This window comes from Macaca mulatta, chromosome 13, assembly GCF_049350105.2.
Source record: "Macaca mulatta isolate MMU2019108-1 chromosome 13, T2T-MMU8v2.0, whole genome shotgun sequence".
NCBI lineage: Eukaryota > Metazoa > Chordata > Mammalia > Primates > Cercopithecidae > Macaca > Macaca mulatta.
Genome location: NC_133418.1, coordinates 21,261,517 through 21,280,426, shown reverse-complemented (window position 1 = coordinate 21,280,426; position 18,910 = coordinate 21,261,517). Strand labels below are relative to the sequence as shown.

Here is an 18,910-nt window from a genome sequence, read left to right as displayed (position 1 = left end):
CTGTGCAGGCAGAATACTTTGCTAGCAGTCGCACCAGCCACATCAAAACTTTAAAGACTGGTTTGCTTTTAAATGTACTGAACAGATTCGTCTTCAAGCAAAAATATATGAGCTACACACGGCTACATTTTATGACTGGTAACAGCAGATGTGTGGGCATGTACATGTTCATATATAATTTCAGCTGTTTCTCTGACATTTTGTGCAAACAAATCAAACAGCTCACCAAAACTAGTTGTAAGTTTTATTTTTATAAAATTAACATAAAAGATTCTTTAAAAATCTGCAGTTATTTACAGCAGTATTGCACAAGTAAAGTGGCAATTACCCTGTCAAAATTCATCAGTGCAAAACACAAGTAAGCCAGGGAAACTGCAATACAAATGCTACATATGCTGGGTCCTAGAAAACAGGTTAGTGATGGATCAGTATACAAACAGATCAGTGCTATTTATAAGTGGGTACCTGAAGAGTTCTGATACAGTAACTAGTGGTCACAGAATCTGAACATAAAACATGAGAGAGCTTCTATGGTCCGAAATTCCCAAATAAAAGTAGTCAAGTTACTTAGCTGGGAGCTTGAGGATGCTTCTTACACACAATGCTGTTTAAAGTAGACCCCACGTTCCCCCCGCCCTCCACATGTGAGTACACACACACAGGAACCAGGATAAATCAGCAGGGATGGCAGAACCACCTGCATGGAACCACCATGAAGTCTCCTTAAAGCTTCCACGAGCTTTCACATCTTGACACCCAGTCCAGTGGGGCCCCAACCTCCCCTGAAGGAGATGGAGAATCAGGAGGGCATTGACCTGAAGAAGCAGACTGACCAAATGCGGTGACCAAATGGGTGGGGTGTGGGGAGGGCTGTACAGTTAATTAAAATTAGCTCCTGAAGACAATTTAGTCCAGCCTCAAGCACAGGAAGTCGCACAGCAGGTGGGGGAAAACCCAACCACTCACAGTTGTCCACAAGGGGTTAGTGGCCGGAGGTGGTCCTGAGGCAGGAGCCACCTGTCCCACCCGTCCCCTGGTCTTGCCCGGCCCTAGCCCTGAACAACTGCAATGCAGCACCTCCGGAAGTGGCACATTTTAACTTTTTTCTAAACACTGAGTTGTCAGGGATACATTTTCAGTAGAAAAATCTTTCCCACCTGCTAATACTTTGGTTTTTTTGTTTTCCTAAAGATAAAGCCTGGAGTCAGCAAAATTTGCTTGCATGAGAAGCTAGCTGCTTTGGAACAAACAGAAGGTTGCTGGGTATTTCTTGGAGTAGAATTTTGTAGCCTGCCAGACTGAGTTTCTCACTGGCATCAAACACACACTTCATCATAAGGGCGGCAAAGCCCAAGAATTGAAACCCACTTGACTGGAAATACCAGGACCCAAAGCTGGAGAGCCACCCTGGAGGACCATGTGGTCTGCAATGAGCTCTCCAGTCACCCCCTACACCTCTCAGGAGGTAACTTCATGGAATGGCAGGGGTGTGGGAGCCAGGGATGTTAATACTTTTCAGAAATTAAGACATTAAATAAGCAGAAAATAAATATACAATATTTCTACAAGTTACAGCATTATGAAACAGTAGGACACATCACACAGAAAAAGAATCTACAATATTTACAATCCTTGATTCCGAAGAAGTTTAGAAAAACAGTGATTTTTTTACTCATTTATGCTGTACAAAATTTTACAAGAAAGGTAAAGGAAACACAATTGCACACAGACATTTGGCTCAGTTGATAAGTAAAATATGACCTACTAATCTAATAAATACTCACAATATATACATTAAGAAGGGGAACGGCAGACAACTGTATTCCACTATATTTTTTAATCAGAAGGAATTTTAAACTTGATTTCTCCACAACCCCCACCCCCAACATTCTTCATCAACTGGTTTCTGGGAAGGACATCTGAAGAATCACTCATGAAGCTATTTTGTGTGTGTTTATTGTGTTTCTGTGTTAAGTCACAGGACACTTTTTACAAACCTCACATGGGGGGAGGTTGTCAAGGCACAAAACCTGCATTAAGTTTCCAAAAAGGGGATTTAATTATTTTTTCTACAAAAACGTGTTTTAAAAAAGGTAAAAACGTATACCCACGGGAGGCATACTTTCTGCAGAGGAATCTTGATAACCAGATACATACAGTACAGAGCCATCCAGTCATCGCTTTAAGTTCTGGTGCCAACAGCCTGTTCTTTAATACTCCTACAATTCATAGAATCTCTAATTTCCTCAGGAACTGTTTCCACATCCAGCCTGGAGGCCACCAGGCCAGAGGAGAAACGTGCTCGTGTGTTGAACACAGCCCCTGGGCAGCGCAGGACAGGGCCCCCGGTGCCCGGCCCAGGGCTGCACCCAGTGTGTGCTCCCAGGGGCTGCAGAGCTGAGGAAACAGAGTAAAGTGCTCTAGTCAGGAGACTGGCACATGAGTACAGGGATTCTGGGAGGGGGCGCCCAGAACCAAATACATCTTTGGTGTGTGTGTGTGTGTCCAGCAGGCCCGCGGCTGCAATCCTACCACCGCTTATAACCGTGGGCTTTGTGTAACCCTACAAATGGGCTCGAGACACATTAGGGAACAAGTTGAGCTCCAACACAGCTTTAAAAATAAGTCAAAGTCCCAAGGAGATTCTTGGGGAAACGAAATTATTTAAAGAAAGAATATTTGGAATTAAATCATCTCCATCTAAAGGAAAAAGTGAATATGCAATACATATATATATATATATGTGTGTGTGTGTGTGTGTATGTGTGTATATATATATATTTTAAATTATGAAGATACAAGTGTTTAGATTTTTCCACCTAATTTAAATAATGTGAACATTCTGGCTCTTCTATTGGGCAAAACACTAGTTGCTGGCACTGCTGATTCATTTGAAGATTTACTTATTTCTTTTAAAAGCTGTTTAATGATTGGAGTTTTCAAAAATTTTAAGAGTTACAGAGTTCACAAAATTGTCTTCCCTCCTCAATTTCACTGCTCCCTAACCTGACTCTTTCCTGTGTCTCCCTGGGTGTCTGCTGCCTCTGAAACGACTGACCAGTGTGTGGTTTCCTTCCATTGCACTCACAAGGAGCAGGCACAGAGAAAGAGCACCCTCACTACAGGGCTGGGGGCACGAGTGGCCTGACAATATCCAACTGTCCTGGAAGAACGAAAAACACAGACTTCTGCCTAGAAGAATTCTTCTATGGTGCTGGTGGAAGTGGGATGAAGCCTATGTTTCAAAGTGAATTTAAAGGAGTGGGGCCAGTGGACTGAATGCAGGAGGACTAAAATGCAGGAGGCCAAGCAAATGGCCATCAGAAGCCCTGTCCCAGGCCTGTGCCCATTCCCATGAAGGCGTGAGCTGGATGCTGCAGCTGGACTCTGCTGTAATGGACACGGTGGCCCTCTGGGACCTGATGCTGACAGTGCATCCTGTGAACATGGGAAAACCTGCAACCAGAAAAGCCAGCAGCACAAAGGGGCGTAGCACTTAGGTCTGTTGCTATTACTGCTATTGCCTCTTCAGAATACTTCCCAATAACATACTCATCAAAATGGAATGAAAACCAACACCAAATGCTTCCCAGTTAATAACAGATCACTCGAACTGTGCAAGATACAGGCGGATATTAACTCTTGTTCTGACTCAGTTTCACTTTATCATGAAAATACACTGGATCAAATCTATGAATCTGAGTCCAGACTGGAGATACATCACAAAAAGTGATGAGGAAAGACGGAAAAATAGTCTGAAATTTTGCCACAGATGCAACTGAATTTATAAAGGTACGTAAATATTTACAAATGGGACTGGCATATCAATGCAGGTGACAACAGACCCTCTGCCCTTTTAATCAGTTCCATTTCAAAAGAACTCTTTTGGTATTAATAAAAATAATTTTAAAAGGTCAAAGAGGCAATAGTAGGGAAGGGAGGGAGTATATCACACCTCTCCCTGTTTAAAAATTCTGTAATCTCTAAAAATAAACTAAGGCAGCTTTTTAAGTTAGCTGGCTCAGTTTCCACTGCAGGCTTTACATAATCCTCTGAGAATAGGCCATAGGTTCTTAAAATTTTAATACAAAAATTATTCACAATTGATTAAAAAGTTTCCATTTCCTTTTTGAAAAACCTTATTAAAGGTGATGGGGAAAACACACTGCATGTAAACACCATTCTTACACAAAATCCTGTTCCAAAAAACCATGGTTTGTACATTAAAAAGCAAAGAATGCTCCCTCCTTTACATTCACAAGAAACTTCCATTAGAAATTCTGCTGTGTGGTGATGAACAGAAAGGTCAAGTTCCCATCCAGCTCGGTGTCTTCTGAACACGTCACCTGCCCCTCCACCAGAGAACCGCTGGCTGCATGATAATGGCACCAGGAGACCGCGGTGCTGGGGCTTGTTGGTTCGAACAAGCAAAATGTCTGCACGTCTCTCGGCTCCGCAAAGAACCTGTCAATGCATTCTCCACACCAGGCGGACAATGTAACGCAACAGTCGTAAGATAACCATTTGTGGGTGGTCTTCGGCTGCTTGGTAATTATTCAAAAATACCTGAAACAACAAAAGGAAAGCTTCTTAGTTTCTCCCTAATTTGGGAGTGGGGAGGGGAGGGAGCCCATATTTAAGTGAACAACCAATCCCAGCTTAAACACTATGAAAGGCACCTCTTCACGAGCACTGTATCACAAAGCACGATTCCTCCCTGAGACTGTGAAGAAAACTTGTTTTCATTTCCCTGCAAAGGGGAAGACATCCCTACATAAAGGGCAGGCATACCAATGATTTACTCCTTAAAATAGAAAAAAAAAAAAAAAAAAAAAAAAGCACCCAAAAGAATGTTTGAAAAACTCAAAGAGGAGGTAAAGCAACTATCTTACCACCCAAGTTAATTGACATTCAAATATGCTGCAGATTCCCTCAGGGGTGAATTTCTGGTAGCTGTAATTTATTTGAGAAACCAGTGATGTGGAGTAATCTGCCCTAAGAAGCTAAGCAAAGTCGTGCAGTGATGCACCACTGTGCCTCTGGCTGCTTGGCTACGATAAACACTGGGACCCAGAGGGGTGCCCATGGTCACAGACACAGGCACTGTCAACCCCCATCCTCCTACCCTCTCGGTGTGCGGAGGAAAGAGCAATCCAGAACATAAAAAGCCTCTGTGCCAGTGACCAGCCTATGTTTGTTACAAGCTGAGGAACTGTTCAAAAGGAAATCACCAGCTTATTCAATGCTTTCAGGGTCCTCAGGTCTTCCACAGCGCCCACTTTCAGGTTCTAATCCATCTTGTGGGTAAGTGCAAGGTATAAATTCAAAGTTGCCAAAGGCGGCGGCAACACAACACATCAACCTCAACGCCATGAGCTACCAACCTGGTTCGCCATTCAAGTCTGAAATCTGCCCTGGACATTTCTTAATGACTAATCCACACGAGACTGGGCTACGTGACTGTCTCTCCACAAACTCCCTTCTCACTGAGTGGGGGATGCCTCCAACACACCACCGCGGGAACCACCGGCCATGAATCAGGCTGAGACAACTGTCCCCTCAGACCCCGAACAGCCCCCACAGACACCAGCTGCAGCTGCAGCTCCACTGTTTACACAAGCTCTGCCTCGCTTGTTTGACAGAATGGGATTGTGATAAGGCCAGGGCATTTCCCCTTTTCCTTCCATAACAAGATTGGAGGAAATCAGCTTTATGTAAGCGATTCCTGTAGAGGCACTCTGTAACCACAGTCTGTGATTTTTATCTGTTTTACACACAAGATTGCTTTGTTTTGATTTAACTTTCAAAATTACTTTGCTGCCTGTGTGTGAGAATAATTTAGGGGAAGGTTAATTTTAGTGTAGACTAATATTAATAGGTTGAAAGAAACTTATTCAAAATAAAACCACAACTTACTAAAATGAAGAAAGTGTATGCTATGATGGGCTAAGTAATCAATCCAGGCAGGGAAGTTTTGTGCCAACCTGCTGTCATTGCCATGCTCGGTGTGGCCAGAACATGGGGCTGACTGGGTGTCCACAGTCAACAGGACACCAATGAGGGGGCTGTGTCAACGTGAAGGGCAGACTCCAACTGCTGACACTTGCTAAGTTTCATATTCCAGCACTGGCAGCGTCCAAGGGAAGAAATCTTCTGTCCACTCTTGGAGGACAGCAGGAGGCTGTGACCAAGCTTAAGTAGAAGTCACCTCACGAGAGAATCTTTCCAAGTTTTTAGAGTTCCGCTTTCATCTCAAATGTAAAAGGATATGGGGTGTTCAAAGACATGCTGGACAGGGTGGGGAAAATGCAGGAAATTTTGGCAAAAGTTACACCCAATCTCTGACTCGTGAGAAGATGCTAAAGCATCGCAGTCTGCAAGGGTGCGGGGATGCCTGCCCTCTCAGACGGCGGGCATGACAACATGGCACACGCTTTTAAGTTGACAAGCAATTGCTTTTGGACGACATTCAACAGAGGAAGCCATTACCACGGATTCAAAGAGCTGTGCCAGCCCAGAAAGCATTTGACAGCTGGCACGGCCGGCTGGAGCTGCTGTTGGCTTGAAGCGTATGCCCGTACTGCAAAAGACAGCTGGAGGATGGGCAGCCCCTACCTCTGCAGACTGGCTGCCCTCTTAATACCTGCAGCCATAAAAATTACTGCGGCTTATGGTCAGGGCCTGGTGACACTAAACTGGGGCAAGTGGCCAAAAGCTGCAGTGGGGCGAAGACGCAGAACTAAGACTGACGGCTCAGTGCTGCTCAAAGCGCCAACAGCTTCAGCCAGCTCCAGTGAAATCTCCCTGCGATCTAGATACGTGAGGAGTGGCTGCTACAATTCAGCTCCTAAACCAGGGCCTTTGGTTTTGGGGTGGTGTAAGGGGTCAGGAGGGAGTTTGAAGCGATTAGAGAAAGCCCCCCAAGATGGCATGCACTGGTGAAAGGTCAAAGTAAGGGCACACCCAGAGGCTTCTGGCCAGGGTAGCATATCCAAAATGGAATTGGAAAGTCAGGACTAAAAATGACAATCTCTGTATTGTTGGGGAGCTGCCAGTTAAAAGCAAGTATGACTGAGCCAGGAGCTGTCACTTGCAGTATGAGTGGTCCCTCGCATCTAATGTGGGCTAAGACAATAAACACACCCATAAAGGAGCATCAGCAGCCATGCCTGGACTGTCTTCCTGAGAGCTGCTCTGTCTGCAGAGCTGGCCTCCCGCCTAGAGTCCAGTAAGTCTGCGTCTGCTATAGTGGTTCTTAATCAGGTGGAAGCGACATCTGTGTATCACAAGTGCATTTAAGTTCTGCCACTCCTAAACTGGGTAATATAAAAAAGACACACTGTCTTTCCTGATTAAAAGCGTTTTTTTAAAAAACTATTAAAATAAATACAAACAGGGAAGATGCTCCACTCCCTCCTGAAACTTCTGGGTGTCCTCCTCTTTATGGGCTGAACTGTAAACTGTGTCCCCTCAATTCATCTGTTGCCGTTCTAACCCCCCAGACCTCAGACTGTGACTGTAAGTGGAGACAGGGTCATCAATAAGGTGATTAAGTTAAAATGAGGTCACTGTGGGGTGGGCTCTAATCCAAGGTGTTCTTAGACAATCAGGACACAGAAACCCACCGGGGTAGACCATGTGAAGACACGGGATGACGGCATCTACAGGTCTGGAGGCTAAGTCTGCACCAAGATCACAGACTTTCAGCCTCCAGAACTGAGAACAATAAATTCCTGTTGTGTGAGCCACGCAGTCTCTGGAACTCTGCACGGCAGCCCTAACTGACTAATACACCCTTTCACTGATGCTTATCCATAATTCTCAGTCTGTCACCCTTTAAGTGAAAACAATCCTTCTTACAGGGTTGGATAACTCTGTTTTAGTATAAATTGCAAAAATACTTTAGGAAGATATAGTAACTCATTTGGGTGAAGAAGATTATTTTTAAAGACCAAATTGGCTAGTAAGTTACAATTGAAGTGACCATATATTACAGTTCTCTCCTCTCTCACTCTTTCTCTACCCAGACACACATACACACAATCACAAGTGCACGAAGAGGAGGGCCCCCACCCAGTTAGGTACTGTAATCTTCATAGTCTAAATCAAGAGCTATATGAGGACTGGGTTACCTGGAGGTAACTGCCTTTTGTGGCCATCCCATGTGTCCAGAAGGTGACTCCTTCAACATTCACAACCTTGTATGTCCCGCCAAGAACCAGTTCCTGACAGCCCCTGCTCCTCTCAGGGCAAGGGGCTCCAGTGGCCTTGATGCTGACCGGCATCAGGTGGGGGCCCAACTTCAAGGCACGTGTCTGTGTACCCACTAGGTCTGGTGGTAATAGCTGTGTCGCCAGCACAAAATAGTAAACAAGATAATAAAGTAAGGACAATACAGAGGCAAATAAGATGAGAGGGAGAAAAAACCTGGCCAGAGAGGAAGTCGGGGAGCCAGGGCAGGAAGGCACGAGGGTGAATCCCCACATCGAGCCCCAAAGGAAGAGGAGAATTTCTTGGAAGGACAAGAGGAGAATGGGCAGTGCAGGTGGAGAGAGAAGCTGGGCAAAGGCAGCAAGGCCAACAGGCAGAAGGGGCCAGCAGTTCAGTAAAGATAATCTAAGTAGTGGATAAATATTTATCATAAGCCAGAAGGAAAAATTATGCCAAGTTGCAGGATTGCTCCTCCATAGACTGTGCCCTCTAAGTGTAAAGGCATAGGATTCTGTCTCTACAAGTTTCCTCAGCATAGACTTAGGCAGTCTTTCTCTGAAGACATGAACAATGCCCTTTGAGATGGTGTCGAGCATTCGACAGGGAATTCCTAAATAGCTCTTCACACGTCCCCATGACACCAGATGGCACAAGCTCATCTGGGTGGCAACTGGGGAGGAGCTGAGCCACAGGAATGCCGTAGCGTGGGGTTCCTGCTGCCTTGCCAGGGGCTGGCACTGCCACTGCAGCGAGGAACATTGAGTGCAGGGCAGGAGCATCTTCAATTTACACTTGAGACGACCAATCAAGTGTCAGGGAATTTAATGACATTCTAATGCCAAAATAATCACAGAACAACACTCTCTTGCTCAGTCCAGGGAAGCAGATGCTTGGAAAAGAAAAGAGGCCCTGGCTCCAGGGAACTGGTCAGGTTGAACACCAGACACCTATAGAACGCAGCTTTGGATTCAGCTTCACTCCCTAACAGTGACAGGAGTCAATCCTTTGAAAAACTGCGTAGGGCACTCCAGGCCTTTGGACTTCGTGTGCCCAAGCTTGGGGATGGAAGAATTGCCATGGCCACCACAAATGAAATAACCTAGCCCACGCTTTTCAGTCCCCACAACAACCGTGAGTGCCAGGGGAGCATTCCCTGCTGTTTTGCAGCCAGTGACTACAGAGTTGGTCAAGCAAGTGACTCAAAGGGTGGTGCAAGACAGTGGCAGGACAGGATGGGTACTCTTGGTCCACATGAAGATGGAATGCCAGAAGCAGGACAGAAGTTAAACGAGGGCTTTCAGGCCAGCACCTTCCCTCTTTGCATGCCCTGTCCCTGTGCCTGTGCCTGTGCTGGGAAAGGCCCGTTGCTCCTCAGACCTGAAGGGGGCCTTGTTTCAGGCTAAGCTGAGGTCACAGAGGTTCTGGAGTGAGAACTGAGAATCACTAAATGATTTCCACAATGCAGCTCAGAATACAGCCCACTCATCCACACTCCAAAGGCAGGGTTGACACCCACTGGGCCAAAGGACTCAGTAAGTACATCACTGACCTAGAAATAGCATCGCTCAAGGGGGGACTTAAATTAAAAAAGCACAAATGTGCATAACACAATTTAAAAAAAGGCTGAGATCAGACATGACATCAAGGAGTTATCCTGGGAACCAGGGGTGAGATGTGCCGTAAGACAGCCACAGTTAAGAGTTTCCTGGCAGTCAAAGCAACAAGGGAAAAACAATTTCGTCGTCATATCAAAGCAAGCTCAATTCCTAATTCTAAGAGGCATTCAAAAACAAGGTATACCTATACGACTCTGAGATGCAGAGGAATTTAACTTACTCAAAAACTTGTTTCTTTCAGAATTTCAACACTAAATGCATAGGGTGTCCTGAAAGTTATTTTTTATATGTAAGTATTTATACATACACTATATATTATTATATATTATATATAATATATAATAGGAGGCTGAATTTTGGACTGTGAGACCAGGAGGGACAGAGGGAATCTCTGTTCCAGGCTCCGGCAACTGAGGGAGCAGTCTCTCTCTGGTCGGTGTCTGATCCCCATAGGCTGCAGAAGAGAGGGCCTGGGATGGACATCCAGGAGGCTGGGAATACCCAGGGGCTGTCACGGCATCTTTAGGGCCACTGAGGTGGCAGGGTGGGACAGAGGACTAGGAGTCGCCCCCCGGTTCTGTTAGAACTACCACCCCACTACCCGTTCATAACCCAGCAGTCTAAACAGCATTTTAACTGGCAACCGAGTGACACAGAGGTCAGAGAGAAAAAGGCCCAGCACGTAGTCAGCATCATGTGGAGCTCTTCAGGAAGATCCGGTCTCTCTCCACTTTCAGACCAACCACCACAGTCAAACGGCAGCTGAGCTGGTATTTCAGCGCTGGTTCCACATGCATGTTGTTTTCAGGTGTCAGAGGAGATTGCTACAATACTGCCCAACACCAAATCCACTTTCTGTTCATCACCAAGGCAACAGGGATATTTGCATAGCTTGTGCCTACTGCACTTTGATGTCACCACAGCTGGGGAAAGGGCACTGGGAAGTTCCCTCCCAGATGCATGGTACCTTCACCCCAAACCAGTAGAGCACTCTCCTCCAGTGCTGCAAAGCTATGGGTGCTGCAGCTGATTTGCTATGGTGACAATGTGGTCTTCAGAAGTCAGATAAAAACTACATTTGCATAAGCCAAACTTTTATCCTATTTTTGACACACTATTTCAAAGAAATTATGATAGTTAAGGCTTCTTGTGAGACAAATCTCTTCTCCAGTGAATGTTGGGGTGAGGCTGTGCACTGAGGCTCTTCAGGCAGCGCAGCACAGCCCTCCACTTGGTAGGTCTCTAGCCTGTCAGACTCCAGACCTGGTGCTGGCTAAAGTGGGGAATGACTCCCGCCTGCCACTTCGGAAGTCGTCACTGTTCTATGGCCAACCACAGAGAAGACACAGATTGTTTTGACATCTGTGTGAGGCACCAGTAGTTGGAATATTAGATTCAGAGAAGAAACACACTGTTCCAAAATGTTCCAGCCTCAGAAAAAAGCTAAGTGAGATGTAATATAGTTTAACCACAACTAAAACCTCTCCACTGTGTTTCAGGTGGTACAAGTCTAGTGAAGGATGATACGAGAAGCTTATTAGTTTTGAGCGTCTGCAGCAGGGCCAAGTCTTAGTTTGTGTGCATCTTCATTTCCTCCTCAAGAGATTAAAAAAAAAAACAAAACCCCAGTTAGACCTCCCGAAGTCCCCTTCCAGGCACCTGCATCTCCTTCCTCATGGTTACGTGTTCATGGCCTCGATCCAGAGCAGCCAGGCAGCCCTGCAGGTGTAGGCACCTGCCAAACAGATGAGCACTCACACGTGGTGCAAACAAGCACAACTCCTCTAGCCCAATGCCCACCCAGCCATTTAAGCACACACCAGTGCCTCAGCCTCATCTCACATTTGCCTACACCCAGACACAGCATGTGCAGTAGGGTCAACCACACAACTCGTTTAAAAAGCAGTTCCAGAGTATTTAAAAGATAAGACAGGTGAACAGAGTTCCTGGCATCTCCCTTTCTAAACGCCAAAGACCCACTGAAAAATGTTTCAATTACAGTTCAAAGTGAGAGGAAACAGAATTATGATAATAGATGATAATACGAATTTTCTAGCTCCATCTCTAAATGTTCTTACTTAATCTTCACTATATGCCTAAGGGATAGACCAGGAAATGGGCCTCCTAAAGGTTAAGGGTGGAGCCAGGGTTCTAGGTCTGACCCCAAAGTCCCCACGCTTCATGTTTTCCTACGAGATCACACTCTGGCTTCAACAAGTAACAGAACATGCTTGTTTGGAAAACCAGCAATCCATAGTCCACACAATCCCAGCCACATGTGCTCCCGAAAGTCTGAGGGAAGAACCAAGGAGCTCATCACCTCTGGCCATTGTACTTGTGGGATGGAAATGGGGTGGTCTAAGACAGGCAAGGAAGGCTCCTAAACCCAAACACTGAGCTGCCTCCTCCAGCTCTAAGGAAAACTCTTGCTGAACCTGAAAACTGTGCCACTGATCAACGGCAGGTACATGAGGAGCTTATCTAAGCTTATCTAAGCTCCTCATGACTGCCTTTGTTATGAAAACTGGCATTCTATAAACTCATGTGAGTGAAGTGTGGGGCAACCTATCATTGTATGAGTTAGGTCTAATTTGAACTTAATATCTGATGTGCAGATTTCCATGATTCTTTTCACAGCCAGTAACAGAAAGCAACTTCTTTTGTTAAACTCCAACATTCAATTAATGAAGACCTCCAAAGTACGCTGAGACCACACATTTGGGTTTGTGTTCAGTTTGTGCAATTACCAACAAGCAGGCTAAACTTTAGTCCTTGCCTTTGTACATAATTCACAGAAGAATGACTACCATTTATAAAAACAAGAATGAGATAGCACTGGGGATTTCACTTCTCAAGAAGGAGAGCATATAAGTATTTCAAATTCATATATAGTATAGGAAAATGCTAATGTAATGACATATTAAATTCTTTCCATCAAAATCAGTCTGCAAGCCACCTTCTCAACTCTACTTTGTCTGATTCAGGGCTAGATTTTGGTCTACGTGTACTTCAATCAATTCATGTCTGCACATGCCCTGGACAGAGTAGGAAGTAGGCAGTGTAAACAAAAGATCACTGTTTCTTGTGATCAAACAGTGAAAGGGTTTTCATTCACTGCTGGCCTCATCTGGAGAGCAGCTTCATGTGCTGCTGTCCACTGCAGCAGACCACCAGGACATGCCCAGGTCACAGTTAGCCAAGAGCAGTGTTCCTGCACATGGAGTGACTTGAGCTGGACAACCTGACTGCGAAGAACCTAGAAGCCACAGAAGGAAAACAACTCCAGCTTCAGTATTACGGGTGGTGGAGGGGAAAGAAGGAGGCATGTTGGTTGCAGAACGGCTCCAGTTATTCCAAGAGCAAGCATTTTTACATTCTAAGGGCTTTGGATCGCAGCCCCGGCCCATGGTCAAGACTCCCACCCAAGTAGACACTACCCTTCCAGTACCTCTGTTCCACATCTACAGAGGATCGCAATCTATCCTTGCTGGCACTGCGTCCAGCAGATGAACCGGCACATGCACTCACACAGTTTGGGTGATGAAAGAAACTGGCAACAGCTACTGAAGAACAGTCTGGCTGTCTTGGGCTGACACACTCACGAGGGAGAGAAGGTGCAGGCTGCAGAAATACAAACACTGCACCACTCAGGTAAAGGCAAGCTGCTCACTTTCTCACAAATTCCAAAATAAAGATTTAGCTTCTCAGAGAACCTCTCTTCCCTCCATGCCCACTAACATCCCTGTGCTACCTAGCCTTTACCAACAGCCTCCCTACTCTCCACTAGGAGTCTCAAAGCTTGGAGTCTTAGAGAGCGCCCCGCACAGCAGACCTGCATAGGAAGAGCTGTGAGCGTCAGTGGCCCTCTGGCCATAGTTCATTCAGCAACAAATGCCTTTTAAGAGCTCCATGACCTTCACAGCCCCTGGGCTTTGTCCCACAACTGGTTCTCCCTGTGCCTGCACTACTGGTGCCTCCTGCCAAATCTTTAAGAATCTGAGCATCAAAATAAACATTGAGAGTAACGCATTGTAGCCCATTGAATAAAACAGGAATCCATGAATCCAAGTTGGTATACTAAATAATTATATGAGAGAGAAAGGAAAGCTCTTCGTCCTTTACAAGCTCTGTCATATTACAAATGGAAAAGTACTAACTTCACAGCGGAAGACACCACCTTGGATCAAAGTGAACCTCATCAGTAACAGGACAAATGGACATCATGTGCCTCCTGTTGTGCCACACTAAGGACACATCACCTCTGGAGTGCTCCTGTCAGAAATGCAAAATTTGAGTCTCATCATGCAGAAATATCAGATAAATCAAATTCAGGGAGTCTGTAAATTACAACTGCCCTGATCCTTCAAAAATGTCACTGTCATAAAAGACAAAGACAGAGGATGGTTCCAAATTAATGGAGCCAGAGGTAAGACACTTGAATTCAATGCATGATCCTACATTGGCTCTTGGGCCAGAAAATACATTTTTTCTTTTTTTTTTTTTTTCCTGAGAAGGGCACTGTTGGGACAAGTGGTAACATTTGAATAAGGTCCACAGATCAGATAATAGTTCTGTAAAACTATTTGTGAATTTTGATAATTACACTGTGGTTACACAAGGGATTACTCTTATTTTTGGGAAATACATACTGAAGTATTTTTAGTGTAGAAAAAGCAGTATCATGTCTGTAGTTTATTCTGAAATAAACTGTACACGTGTACAAAGTGGGAAAACATGAAAACAAATGGGGCAGATATAAAAGGGTGGTTCTTTGTGTCATTCTTGCAACATTTTTGTAAGTCTGAAATTATTTCAAAATGAAGTTACCAAAATCCACTGTAGTAGTAAAACTCCGACTGAATAGAGGGGCCAGGCCGTTCAGCCCAGCAGGGTCAGCTGGGAATGACACTGCATCGGGAGAGAAGAGGGGACATGCACTGGGACTTTGCGCTCACCTGTGCCTCTCTCACCTCCTCCTTCAAGGATTCAGCCTCCACAGCTCCGTCTCAAACGCTTCCCCACTGCCCTTAAGTGGACTGAATACATGACAACTACACGACAACTTCCTCTATTTCTCTAACTGGAAAAACGGGAAAATATCCTGTCAGGCTTCGCAAGGCTCATGGCAATAAAAGACTAACACTTTAGACAAGGCATTGTAATAGCATTAAGCAAATAAAGACAGTCAGTATTTAAAAGGTTAATATCCATCCGAAAGCAGCGCAGTGAGGTACACTGCTTGCCAAGAGAGGATAATTCCCTTGTGAAGACAGCAGGTAATTTGAATTCATTATTTCCCAAAACGGCCTCCCATTACCTTCCCAGATTTCTGCCCCCAATATTTAACAATGGACCATTAAGTGTGATTCCAGACAATGGACTGTTTTTAATCTAACAAGTATCAAGACGGGTGTCTGTGGCTTTGAAGATCACTGTGTCACTATCCAGAGTATTATCCAGTGTTTTGAACTATTTTTTTTTTTTTTTTAGACGGAGTTTCACTGGACTACAATGGCGCAATCTCAGTTCACTGCAACCTCCGTCTCCTGGGTTCAAGCGATTCTCCTGCCTCAGCCTCCCGAGTAGCTGGGATTACAGGCGCCCACCACCACGCCCAGCTAATTTTTTGTATTTTTAGTAGAGACAGGGCTTCACCATCTTGGCCAGGCTGGTCTTGAACTCCTGACCTCAGGTGATCCACCCACCTCGGCCTCCCAAAGTGCTGGGATTACAGGTGTGAGCCACTGTGCCCAGCCTTGTGTTATGAGCTATTTATAAAATCTGAATATATTTATCTTTGTTTTAGAAAAATTGCGTTATAACCTAGAATCTATCCCTACTCCTGCCCCCCAATATCCCAGCCTACTAAGAAAGCTAAAGTCCTTTAATTATTTGTGACTGTATTTTTGCACTAATATTTTTAAGATATGCAAAAGAATATGCACAATGACAAAACCTTGTAAATACTGCAATCAGACAAATTTCTTTTACCAAAAGCATGGGAACAATAGGTTGCTTCTTACTGGAAACACAGACATGACCATCTTAAACTGTGAAATGACATTGGGAGAAGAGGAGGGGAGGCAGGCTATGAACCTGTTAAGGTGCTGCTATCACATCCTCAACAGAGAGGCAAGGTAACAAAGACAACCCAGCAGCCTAGGTTTCATTTGCATGTGACTCAAACTACTTCCCACCTTGACAGCTTCACAAGAGGATGGCTGGGGACTGGGATGCACTCCAGTCCCCACACCAGCCTTAGCCCATGTCTTGTCACTGACCACTCATGGCAGCCATGGAGGTGCATTCACCAGGTGCATCTGGGCAGGCCCACAAGAAAGCCTTGTGGAGTCATGCATTCATATTGCATGGTTTAAAGAGAAACTTGTATAATATCCTTGAACACATCCAGCTCTGTAGTCAAAATCTCTAACAGAATCCTTGAGAATGTGCGAGCTTATCTCAGTACCCAGAGCTCCTGGCAGCAGGGGGACATGTGGGCGCCAGGCAAGGCCTACTGCCGCGGTTCTCTCTCAGGCAGCCCCATCTAGGGCAGATCCTGCCCCGAGAGTGTCTACAAAGCCCCGTCCAGATGGGAAGGAGACAGGCCCAGGGGATGGTCAGTTCACTGCCTAGGTTCAGAGATGTCTCCATACCCACCAGAAATGATCTATCCTGTTGGATTCTAGACACAATCCCAGAATTGGGACTTGAGTGTATTCACCTACCCTCTTAAAGGGACTCATGTCCTCCCCACTTCCATCCTGAATACACTGTGGTCCCACTTCTCACCAGTTCTTCCTAGTCAACCAAGAGACAGCCACGTCCAGTCACACACAGGAACACCAAAATCTCTTTAGGTAAACCAAGGCAGAGGAACTGGAGGGAATGGTTACTTCAGTGACAAGTTATAAAACCAACCAAACTTCCAAAAAAACTACATTTCAGATTTAGGCTGGAAAGGAACGTATGTTCTGTGAACTGGCTTATGTCAGGTGGAGGATGCCAGGAGTTCTGCCAACTAAAGACAGTATTTTAAGAAATTCTTAAGTCCATCAATGTCACACTTCCCATTTCACAACAGAATCATCACTACAGCACGCTCCTCAAACACCCCCACAGAAAGGTAGGAAGATCCGATGTGTGTTTGAAAACATCCTTGACTCTTACAGAAATTCCATACTGAAGAACTGAAAGTGTCCTTTGTAATGGAAAATGTCTATTTGTCTAAAAGAAGCCTAAAAAACATTGTATAAAGGCAGAAAAATAATAATTCAAAGGTAAAATCCATTTACTTAGCAACAATGAACTAAGCATGACCTCCCCTAGAAGAGAAAACAGATTAAAAAAAAAACTTTAAGAGGTACTTATATGAAACAACAATGTCCAGGAAAAAAAAAAATAGAGCTAGAAGAGAAGGGGTAAGAATAAATGATATTAACAACTATAACATTTTCCACAAAATAAGAATTAGTGTCTTCCTTTTGGATAAATCAACTGAATTAACACCTTTATATGAGGTGTTTAAAACTTTGTGAACAAGTAAATACCCTATATCACACTTTTGCTAGTGCAACCTTTGCTAGGTTGCTAGTGCAACCTTTTAGAACACCCAGTCACAGGTGTTCTCAACAGTACTAACTCCTGGAGTCAAGATCTACACATTTAAAAACCTCCCCCACGTGGCCGGGCGCAGAGGCTCAGGCCTGTAATCCCAGCACTTTGGGAGGCCGAGGCAGGCAGATCATGAAGTCAGGAAATCGAGACCATCCTGGCCAACATGGTGAAACCCCGTCTCAACTAAAAATACAAAACTAGCTGGGTGTGGCTGCGGGCACCTGTAATCCCAGCTACTCAAAGGCTGAGGCAGGAAAATTGCTTGAACCTGGGAGGCGGAGGTTGCAGTGAGCTGAGATTGCGCCACTGCACTTAAGCCTGGTGACAGAGCAAGACTCTGTCTCAAAAACAAACAAAAGTCTCCCATGTGAAAAAGGTGTCCAAATGGTCACCTATATTGCCCCCAGGTAAAACAAACAAAAAAACACTGCTTCTACTAACTACAGATGATGATACAGGCTAAAATTTTTTTAAAAATCAAGAACATAGCTCAAAATAAGTGGCAGTCAATTATCCATAATATAAAGTTTTTATAGCTCAAATTACAGGCTATTGATGAGTGGCCTCCTAATACATTTCAACAATTAAATGTCCAAAGACAACAGGGCTCTGCAAGGGCAATGGCTCCATGCTCTTACTCAGTTCACCCTGCAAATTGCAGGAGAGCCTTTTACATGAGTGCTGGGATCGCTCCCATGCGCTAAGTGACAAAAGATGTTGTTTAAAAATTACCTTTAACTTTGACCTAAAACGCACAAGGGGAGTACAGAAACACACTACATCGATTGAAACCTATGTTAATAATATTTAGGTGAGACTATCTCAAAGTCTATAAATAATCCCTATTTTAGCATTGTTTTAAAGTCTGCTCATAAAATTCCTTTGCTGCCTCCTACTGTATTATTTAAGCGCCATTACTTAAACTCAATCATAAAACAAATGAAAAATGGGAAAGGAGAAACAATGAAAGGTCACAACTAGGCAACAGTATTCATTTCCAGAATTAGCATGTAGTTATAACAAGTCACTTTGTCTTTTTTAAAAAATACGGTGTGGAAGGGGAGGGCGTGGGCAGAAAAGGGGGTTAAGAAAACATCATTACCCTCCTTGCATAGTAAGCGTTAAACTCGTCTCCGATTCGCCGCAACTCTTGGGCGATCCGTATCTCCGGGCGCATATCTGCAGGTTCAGCCTGCCTCCTGGAAGCTGCATCAGAACAAACAAAACAAAAATCACACTGTGGTCCATGGATCACTGGGAAAGTTCCAAAGATAAGTCTCCAAAGGCAAGCCCATCTCACACACTCTTTCACGTTTCTGGGAGCTCCCTGACTTCAAGAACTACAGCCATGTATTAAAGGTTAGAGTGGCACAGTCGTCTACATAACTCTGGTTAAAGAATACGAGATATAGAATAAAATTTCCTTTTTCAAAACTGGAGATTCAGAATTGCTGAATTCATTCCGA

The 18,910-nt window shown here is 44.6% G+C and overlaps 1 protein-coding gene across 12 annotated transcripts in view; it reads right to left on the bottom strand.

Moving 5' to 3' along the window:
- Positions 1-231: 231 nt before the first annotated feature.
- BCL2L11 (BCL2 like 11) overlaps positions 232-18,910 on the bottom strand; it is a 48,398-nt gene continuing 29,719 nt past the window's right edge. For 7 of the 12 annotated variants that reach the window (XM_077958993.1, XM_028832297.2, XM_077958994.1 and 4 more), the window contains 2 exons: positions 18,547-18,650; positions 232-4,566 (listed from right to left, as the gene is read on the bottom strand). In XM_077958993.1, the coding sequence (XP_077815119.1) occupies positions 4,468-4,566; positions 18,547-18,650 (203 nt within the window). In that variant the 3' untranslated portion in view covers positions 232-4,467. Of the gene's footprint in view, positions 4,567-14,782; positions 14,908-18,546; positions 18,651-18,910 lie in introns of all 12 variants that reach the window. The other 5 variants (XR_013402632.1, XR_013402633.1, XR_001439280.3 and 2 more) reach the window with 1 other exon arrangement.